The sequence below is a fragment of the Eurypyga helias genome, unplaced genomic scaffold (genome assembly GCF_000690775.1).
Source record: "Eurypyga helias isolate BGI_N326 unplaced genomic scaffold, ASM69077v1 scaffold15923, whole genome shotgun sequence".
Lineage (NCBI taxonomy): Eukaryota > Metazoa > Chordata > Aves > Eurypygiformes > Eurypygidae > Eurypyga > Eurypyga helias.
Genome location: NW_010239484.1, coordinates 41,224 through 51,630, shown reverse-complemented (window position 1 = coordinate 51,630; position 10,407 = coordinate 41,224). Strand labels below are relative to the sequence as shown.

At 41.6% G+C, this 10,407-nt stretch overlaps 1 protein-coding gene across 1 annotated transcript in view; it reads left to right on the top strand.

Annotated features, from left to right (window-relative positions):
• Window positions 1-2,895: 2,895 nt before the first annotated feature.
• The window catches only part of XDH (xanthine dehydrogenase), a gene marked incomplete at its 3' end in the record, with an annotated part of 47,336 nt that continues 39,824 nt past the window's right edge, over window positions 2,896-10,407 (top strand). The window contains exons 1-2 of the mRNA XM_010148168.1: window positions 2,896-2,949; window positions 9,331-9,388. Coding sequence (XP_010146470.1) covers window positions 2,896-2,949; window positions 9,331-9,388 — 112 coding nt within the window. The remainder of the gene's footprint in view (window positions 2,950-9,330; window positions 9,389-10,407) is intronic.

Sequence of the window (10,407 nt, the reverse complement as noted above, 5' to 3'; positions counted from 1 at the left end):
ACACACCTTCTCACCTTTGGGTTTAAACCTTTTCCTCTTTCAGCTCCAGCATTGCTTTGTTGTATTTCGATGCATCTCTGGCGGTAAACTCCTCAGGCAGGAATGGCGTTTCCGTAAATTTCACTGTATTTATTGAGCTACGCATACAAACATCTGCAGAACAGATTATCATTATGATTGCAACAGCCAGATCTGCAGGATTAACCAGTCAGAATGAGAAAAGCTGGCCGCTTTTTTCTTTTTTTTTTTTTTTTTTAATTCTTGACTATTATCAACTGCTTTCTGGGCTCTTTAGTAAGTGAGTGAGACTGCAGGGAATTGTGAACTTCTGGAACTTCCACCTCTGAGCTATGAATGGGCAAAGGGATGATTTCTAAAATGGGAAACCTGCTAGACTTAGCTGACTGGTAAGTTGGAATACCCTCGCTCATAACCAATTTGTGTTTGATTGACAAAGGTTTTTATTTTTAGCTCACTTAAGGGAGTTCTGTGCTAATGGAGATCTTATGTTATAGATGTATAGTGAGGGTTGGATTTGGGTATTTTTTTTTCTTTCAATTTCTTCTCTGTCACTTCTAGTAATCCCCTGTTCTCTTTGGGGTGGGTTGTCTAAAAATGGCTAAAAGACGTGAATAGCATAGCTCTCATGCTCCAGGGTTATTTAGAGGATTGGAAAATTCCTTTTCTAGGTGTCTTGGTTCTCTCTCCCTGAAATGGGTATAGTAATAGACTATCCCATCAGGGTGATGAGAGAGTGAATGAATTTAGTGGTGTGTGATCAGTGACGCTGTTGAGATGAGGTCTGAAGTTTTATATTACTCTGTAATCTGTATATAGAGTTCACTATCACAGGTGTATTTATTTTTATATTACACAAACGGTAGGTTGATGGCGCAAAAGGAAACATTATGGTGGAATATCATAAGATGCTGTTTACTGGTTTAGCAGAAAAGGGACAGTATAGCTATAAGGCTAAGCAAAAATTTGCACAGGGGATTCCTTAACCACGAGGTGACATGATTACAAATGTTCTTTAAACCTAAGAGCAGCATCATGCATTATGGAAAACACAGATTAGGAAACTAAGCATGTTTGATTTTGGTGTTAATGCTGTAATGGCTAGTTGCTTTAAGGTTGCTGTAACATGTTACCTGTGGTTATGAGTAATAATTGTTAGTTAAAATATTACAAAACTTTTACGAGCACTAAGCTTGTGTACACTAATTTCGAGATTGATGCTTGCTCCACGAGGGTTAGTGTTTGTGTAAATTTGCACATAGATATAAAGCACCAGAGCTGACGATTTCTTGGAGAAAAGTGTCATTTTTTTTAATACTCTCATATTACAAAGTAGGAGGTGTCAGACAATAGGTGTCAGCACTGGTTCAGCTATGCACAACTTCACTGCAAATGTAGATTAAGGCAGCTGGGCACAAGCTTGCAGTGAACTATACTTTCAGCAAGCTGAATGCCTTTAAAGAAGTGCTGAGGCAATGTTTGACCCTTGTTATAAAATAGCTTTTCTAGGGACAGACTGGATAATAGAATACATGAGTCAGAAGATAAAAGCTGTTAACAATAACGTAGGTGTTGTATTCACTGTGATGTATTTCCAAAATACTGAGGGAAATACTATTTTTGGAAATGGTAATTTAATTAGGTTTTGTTGTTTTGTGAATTTTTCAGAGAGGGTCTTGGGAGGGAGATTCTGATGTAGTGCTTTCCCAGGGATTTTAAGAAAACAAACAAAAAAAACCCTAATTGAATCTAATAAACCTGGTATGCTGAAGAAGGAAAGCAAAACCTCAAAAATCAGAATGGAGCAGACAGGATTAAGAACAGTGCTAGGCAACTTCCATGTGACTTTGGAATCGTGCTGTTTTGTGGAGGAATTTTGAACTGGAACTAGGTGTTTAGATATCTTGTTCATGAAACCAGTGCCTGTCATATCTAGGGGTCTATGGGCAATTCTGCAACAACTTTGGAAGAAAAACCAGGAAGACTTAAATGATGCAAACTGTGTGGTTGTGTAATGGAGAAACCAGAAGAAACCATCCCCAAGGACGTAGAAGACAAAAAATGCTTCAAAGAACTGGCTTTCCTCTGTGTTTCGCTGGCAATGTGCACCTGAGATCCAGGATGTGAGAATTAAGCCAAAAAAGGTAAATCCAAAGGCTTTAAGAGCCCAGTGAAAACATTCTGGTCTTAGCTCAGCACCTCTTTTGAGGTGCTGCATCAGAGTTTCTCTAGAAATGCTTTTGACTAGACAAATGCATATCTCTTTAAATTATGTCCTTGCAGGTGAAGGACACTGTAGCTTTAAAACTCCAAGGAGAAATAGTGAAGCGGTCATGCAGTCAGCCTACTAGCTGATGTGTGAGTTTTTAAATAAGCAGGTGCTCTCACGAGGAAGACCTCTGTGTGGTGAATGCTAGGTGGATGGCCATGGGCAGAGGAAGGAAAACAGCGTTTTTTTTCTTGCCAATGTTCGGTGAGGGATAGTTGGGAGAAAATTCCCGCCCCCCTTCCCCTGAAGTTTGCATTGTATTGCAAAATACAGCGAATTCCTGGCAGCCGTTGCAGTGGCACGCTCCGAGTGCCCTCAGCCTGGCAGTATAATCTGAAGGGAATGCAGTTGAATTGTGATCTATTGCTATATAAAAGGGGGCGGGTCACTCGGCTCTTCCAGCTCCTTTTCTGTCATTACTGCTGGCACGCCTCTTCGTTGGCTCTTATATAATATGGGGCACTGATGTAGAAATAAAGTCAAACATTCTTGAGGCAGACTCATATTACTTGTCGTATCGCTGGTGCTCACTTTGCTGTGGGGTGTCGGGCTGGTCTCGGAGGGGTGATCTTTGGCCCTATTTGAGTGAATTTTGGAAGGTGTGCAGGATGGCTCCAAACGAGACAGGGGATGAACTCATTTTCTTTGTGAATGGCAAAAAGGTAAGGAAGATTTCCAGCTTTCTCTCTGGGTTGCTTCTGGATTGGAGTACTTGTTTTGCTAGTCATCTTTTTCCTCTTCTGAAGTTTTCTAATACCAGCACAGTTGCCGTAACTTTAAAATATTAACTTGTGGAGATTATTTATTGCTTTGCTAAGTGGCTTTTTCACTTCTTTGACTTTGCCTTGTGAATTATTGAGAGTAACACAATTATATAATGTCCCTTCTTCATTTTAGATTTATTGGCAATAATTTACTGCAGTTCTGGGATAGCTACTTTCAAATAAAGGTGCACTGGCTTAATACAGGCATTTCTACTAAAAATAATTTCAGTAATTACCACAGATTTGGAAAATGTAGCTCAGATGTAAGCATCCATATGTTCAGTAAGTATTTCTGATATTTGATTTTAAGAGGGGATTTAAGTAAAATATTCATTCCTTTTCCATCTAAGAAGCTAGAAAACTCTTTAAAATCAAAGCCCATTAACTGATAGTTTCCCAGATCGACTGCAGACAATTGCTGAAGAAGTGACTGTCTCACAGGGGGGTGGGGTGGTCCTTGCACATGCTGGATACCTTCAAACATTTTGTCCCAGAGCCCCCTTTGCCAGTTTGGACTTTCTCTGGCTAGAACTGCAGTCTTGACTCTGCAAGAACTTGTAACAAGCCCAGGCTGCCTCTTTTTTTGATCTATGAGTACCAAGTTAGTTTGGTTTCTGAACTCTCAATGTTAATCTTGCCCCGCCACCCCCATGCCTAGGTAATTGGGCAGGGAAGCTTGTGCCCAAGCAGCTTCCAGCTAGGAAATTTGAAGAGGGGAGAGGGTTGTATACTGTGGAACCAAGGGTTTATGGACTTTCCCTGTCCGCTGCTTAGGGGTAGATCACATGCAGCACCAAGTTTGGTCTGGAGGATTTTTTAATCCCTTGAGGTATCTCACAATATTCTTATTTGGTGAAAAAGCTCTGTGCCCTGCCCTACACACTGGCACAGGATTACTATCACTTTTGCTTTTGTTGATCTTGCGTGCTAATTTAATCACGTGTAAATGTGTATAAGATTATTGCTACAATTAGGGTGGTTTGGTTATGAATTTGGATCCCAAACTGGATTGGAATTCGAACTTTCCAAGGTACTAGGACATTTGATATCAAAGTTTTATCTACGTATCAGTAGTTAGGTGAACCATGAAGCTTTTCTAGTATGGATTATAAGTTAGTCAAAAAGCTCTCGAGTCTAATACCGTTTTAGAACCCAGCCCTGGTTCTGAGGTTTTATAAAGAAGGGTGACAACTGAGCCTTTGCTCACACAGATCAGTAATGGTACACATGGAAAAGTTAATTGGCATATCAGCTGTTCATTTTTTCTAGAGGGAGGTGTAAACTTAAAGCTCCGAGTTAATCATGACTAGCTGATTGAGTCTGGTAATTGAGATCATGCAGCAGTGGCACAGGATGATCAGTGAATTTAATCTGATCAGTTTTCTGCTGTGATGGGCACACGTGGTATACTGTTAACTTGTCTTGTTCTTGTTCTGTGAAGGTTTCAGTGCCTTTAGATCCCTCCCTGCGAACCCTGATTTTTAGAGGGTGAACTGGGAGCTCTTTTGAGTCTTGCAGTAGGAGGTTGCCGCAAACATGTTGGGCAATCCAGACCCTGATACAGGCCAAGGGCATTGTCTTGGTTTCTTTTTCTGGTGTGTTCTAATGAAAGAGAATTGTAGTTCTGGGGCCAGACCAGCTAGGGTTCAAAACCAGTGTGCCACTCCTGGTAGGTACGAAGAGTTTATAAACAAATTACTGTATATACTTACAGCTGGTGCTTCAGCATTGGTTGGTGCTCAGGTATTACAGGAGCATTGATTGCTCGGTGTAAATCCATAGAAAAGCCCTTCTTACTGGAGCAGACTCTTGGCTAACATATGAAAATGTGTATTAGTCAAAGCAAAAGAGACTGAGCTGCACAGAACTGGTTCTGTGGGGCTTTTCTATGCGTGAGTGGGGTGAGGGAGAGAAGGGGAGAAAGCAGCCTGAAGTCTGGCAGCAGAATACAACCATGTCCTTCAGTAGCTGCTGTCTGTTCTTGCTATCTCCTGGAGCTAACGAATGCACTGTGAATGGCATTGACCTTCATGCATTTCAGCAATTTTTATGGAACTGCAGTTCCTGTTTACAAAAACTGCATCTCGGAGCTGACCCTGTGCATGTGTAAAGGGGCTTATCACAGTGTGATGTTGGCCAGTGTTGGCTAAAAAAACCCACCAGGGAATAGTTAATACTACCAACAGTACTCACTCATCCCACGTGTCAGGGCTGGCTCAGCATCCTTCCCTGCTGGCTCATGGAACTGGCAGTGCTAGCAAAGGAGCAGGTTCCACCTGATCAGAGAGGAGAGGGCTTCCTGGGTTGTGGTCTACCCAGAGCCTCCAGTGACGTTTTTTTCTATTCCCTTTTTGAGTGTGCTGACAAAGTCTCTTGAGTTACACCCCCACCAAATGCAGGTTTGAGAGAAAGAATTGGACCCATGGGGCAATCACATTTCTGTGCAGGAGAGGTTGTGATGGAAGGTGTGGTGGGAAGTGGCTGGACAATGTTGCTTAAACAGCAGGTAGCAAGTTGGGATACGACTCCATCCATCTGGTGTCCTGTCTAAATACTCTAGTCGATTCGCTGCAAAGGATGTGATAGCATTGCCAGTGGGAAAGGTTACTGCTGTGTGAATTCCTGACAGCTTGACATTGCAAATGGGCTGCTGGTATTCTGTCATAGTACAAAACTGCATGATAAGAGGTGGTTGATAAGATAGGGACTGTGGCAGCAGCAAATCCTTCTCTTTTGCGTTAGCCCAGTGTGCAATGTTGTCAACCAAAAGCCTCCTCACAACAGCTGAGCATACTTCACATTCAGGGCTGTTTATTTTAAGCACCTGTTTACTTCACTGGGCATAAAGCTTGGCACATAACTAACGAAAAGCTATCTTGATAGTCTGCCTCGACTGGAGTGGAAAACAACACGCACAATTTAAAGCTAATAGCATCAATTTTGTTTTCCTCAGCTGACAAGTCTGTCTCATGCATATGTAGCATGTAATTTTAGTTCAAACACGTGGAGCCAATATTTCTATTTCTATCCTCAATGTTAAGAGGGGGTCTATGCAGTAAGCCCCATTAGACCTCTTCCAAAGCCTGTGAATGCTTGATTGCAGACAGGACCAGCCAAAATACAGGGGTTTTTTTGAGCTTTGTGACTCTCTGGGTCTTGCATAAACAGTGAATTACAAGTTTTCAATGTGTTGGTTTAAAGCAGAACAATATGTTCTCATGGCCAACAGGAGATTTATATTGTGTGGTTATATTCAGTTTGTTCATCCGTGTTCTAATCCTTTTCCCTAGTAAATGATTTTGAAATCTCTCATGGACTTCAGGAATACGCATTCAGAGATTTTAAGGTCCTAGGGGACCTTCACCACTGACTAGTCTGACTTGCTGTGTGGCAGTCTGGTTAAGACCTTTCACCTTCTCTTCTGGCGACTAACTGAATGGCTAGGGACTAGTGACTGAACGGGAGCTGGTCATTCATAAAAGCATCTGTTTCTCATTTTAAGACCCTAGCTGTTGGAAAGCTTAGCATGTTGTTTGGTAAACCGGGAAAGTTTCTGTTTTCTTTTCCTTTTTCTTCCTCTATTTACCTTGCTCAGCTACTGTTCTTTTAAACTGAAAAATCTTTTCTTTAACATTCTGGGAATACTAATTTAAATATGATGCTTTATGCTGTAAAGGAAAGTTATCAGAATTAGTGAAAGGCAGGTAGAGAAGACAGCAAACAGATTTTTTATCAAGATCCAAGTCTTGTACATGAAGTCATGGAGAAGTGAGCTCAACACCTCTCTGGACCAGCTCTAAGAGTGGGGAGTACTACTTAGGAACTTGTTCTGTGTAGTACTTAAAGCTTGCAGAACCGTAGGGTCAGGCTGAGCTCCGGGCTGAGGTGATTTGAGTATTTAAGATTCCTAGAATCAGTAGACACATGGATGTGTAGTACAAACACAGCAGTACAGAGCAAATTTGTTGGGCCTCATTTGATTGACAGTGCCATCCTAACATATCCAACAAAAAAACAAACCCAAAAACTAAAAACCAGTGAGTAATCAAAAAGGCAGTATTTCCTTAATTGCAATATCTAAGTAGCCTGATCCTACTCGCACTGAAGGCAATGGATATAATTCAGTTTCCTTCTGTACAAGGGCACTGGGGAGGTGAGCAAGATTTGTTTTGATGGGTAAGATACGGAGCTGTGAATCATGTTGTTCTGGGCATCAGACAAGAGAAGATGTTATCCCCACCCACAAGGTTTTAAAATATTTTAAGAACAAATCACTGCAGGTGTTTGTAGCAAACCACTGGAGGAATGACACGTTGGAGGACAAAACCAGTATCAATGACAACGAACAAAAGGCAGGAACAGTAAAAGGTTTTTACTCTGTGACCTGCCAGAGAGACTCATAAACAACCATCCCCTCACCAGGAATCTGAGTGCAAAGAAATGACTCCTTGCCCTCTGATATGCCCGGTTTGGTTTAATCCAGAATGTCCTCCAAACCCTTACCCCTTATCTCCCTCTGATCCCACGTCCCTGCCAGCATTGCAGAGAGACAGCTGCAGTGGAGTAGTCTGAAGTGACTGAAGTAGGCATGGGGCTATTGGTTTGAACAGGGTAAGATTGTGGATTGTTCAGGACGCGTCCTACTGCATAGTGGGAGCCGCTTTTTGGTAAAGTTGAGCAAAGATTTGACGCTGGGACTTAACACATGCTTAAGTACTTCACTAAAAGTGTGTGGACCTGAGTGGCTGAACACTTTGCTGAATGAAGGCTTGGGCGCTTCTTTTATTTCTTACTTAACTTCCTGAAAAGGACCAATTGGCTTTTAGTTACTTGGCTTGAGTTCAAAATGGAGTGCTGCTTGGATTCTTTCAAGAAAACTTCTTGAGACATTTTCTTTGATTTAAGCATAGAATAATCTCAATAGTCTTTAACTCTCTGGAAAACTGTTCTGAAGCTTTTTCTCTGTGCCTGGCTATCTTGGAAGCTCTATCTTGGAAGCTGCTTTGGAAGGGTTTGCAGTGGCCATTTGCACAGCCCCGAGCGAGAAACTCAGCTTGACAGTGAGGGTGTGAGTTGCTGGGGAAGGCTCTTTGCCTGTGAAATGGTTGTGAAAGGTCTTTTGTCCACAGGACACTCCAGTCACAGGCATGTTTGAAATGATCTGCTCATGTCTGTCTGTTTACCAAATGACTGCAGAGGGATATATGTGCTTACTCTGAACCAACTGCTCCTGACCGTGCCACTGTCTGCTCTGACTTGTTTTTTATGCATCCGGAAGGTGAGGGAACAGGAGCATTCTGCTCTGAATAGCAGCAATATGAATGCTGCATGATTTGCCATAAGACACCCCCAAGCTAGAAGAAGGAACTTGTTTTCCTCATAGATTATCCTCAATGCAGGACTGAGATGTGCAAAACCTGATCACTTGTGTTTTGTAGCAGCAACTTTGTTGGCTAGTTCTAAAAACATGGACTCTAATAGGAAGTGTGAACCTTGTCTCTTTAGAATAACCCTGTCACGTGTCAAAGGCATAAAATTGAAGCAGTACACAGTTGTGAGGGTTTCTTATCAGTAAGAAAAAAAGGCTTACACAAATGACCTCTGTTTCAATTTGCCCTTCAAACTGGGAGTGATTAATTTAAATAAACTGTAACTATTGTACTTAGGACTTGCACAATGTAAGAGCCAAGAACACATGATTACATTCTGGCACACAGTTGATTTGGAAAAGTTTCTTGACACTATTAATAAACAGAAAAAGGGGAAGACAAGCTCTGCAGTTCTTTGGAGGTAAAGGCAGAACTTTGGTTTCTGAGCATCGGGCAGAGGTTGAAGTAAAATCTAATTTAATGTCTAATAGATAACTGCTAATAATCTTGTTTGCTAATAGGCTGGAGCTGACTCAAAATGTGCAGAGAAAATTTCTCCTCGGTTGGCATTTCACATTCCTAGTCTAAGGTGGCTACTAGCGTAATGCTGATTGATTTAATGTTAGTGGGGAAAAAGAAAAACTTCAGGGTGTTTGCTAATCTCTGTCTGTGCTGCAGCACCTGTATTGGCCGTGTTAGGGTTTCCACTGTTGTTTTTCTTCTCTGCAAAGTCTATTACTGATGCTGTGAACATTGCAGGACGTTGCTGAATGTAGTAAGGGGAATAGATCAGTGGTTCTGCCCCCTGCTTTGGAAAAGAAGTTGCAGAAAGACCCAACTATCTCCTTCCAACTAACATATCTGTGTTGTAAAGCATCCTGTGTGTAACAGTACCTTTCCCTTCTTGCAGGTGGTGGAAAAGGATGTGGACCCAGAAACAACTCTGCTAACCTATCTACGAAGAAAATGTATCCAATGTCAGAAGAAGCTGCAGGAGGCTTTAAGAGCCTGCAGCATTTCATAATTGTTTACTGTCACTGTCACTCGAGTGCTGGGCAGACCTGGTACACAGAGTCTAAGAGGGAGTGCTCTGCATGGTCTGGTATTTCTTGCCAGCAAAGATTACAGCTGGTATTCCAAGCTTAAACAACAGCAAATTTTAGATAATATACTTTATTTAAACTTTAAATAATTTATTAATACCTTAAAGAAAAAACTCTCAGAATTGCTAGAAATTAGAATGTGATGGAAAAAAACCAATATTGAGGCAATAAAATTGAAGGAAATTTAGGTTTGTTCCACACGAAGTGTAAAGAATTTTCTACTCAGAACACTACAGCCACTTGAATTGCTTGCTGTATCATCCAATAATGTGGATATTGCTGGATAGTTAATATCCAATAACTTGATTATCCCATGGCCTGTTTATCAGATGACCCAGGGATGCAAACTGAGAGGCAGGGGTTCCCACCACATACTGTGGGCATGTTTACATGAGCAGATGCAAGCAGTCACGTTTCACTCCTGTTGAAACTGGTCAACACATGAGTCAGATGAGCTTGAGGACCTGAGTAGCTATTACTGTGATGACCAGGCTGGCTATACTAGGTCTGGTTCAGTAGGTAGTGGCATTCCATGTTTTCTGAGGTTTTTGTCTGACGAGGTGGGTGTGTACTTATGCCAAACTGTTCACATTTGTGTTGGTGTATTCCTTAAACAGGACCATGCATACTTATTGCACCATGCTGTGTGTTCTATTTGTCTGGAATCTGAAAGAAAGAAGTACAGGGATTTAAATCACACTTCTCTTTGGGGTTTCCTGCAGAACTATCAACAGCCCTGTTTTGTCTGACTGTACCTTGGGTGGATAAATTTCAAGAGGGAAAATAAGTGACACGTCAGACAAATACTTTGAGAAACATGTTTTATCAAGGCAGATTAGCACTATTGTCGAGGAACATTGGATGGCATAGGGAAGTTTCTGCTG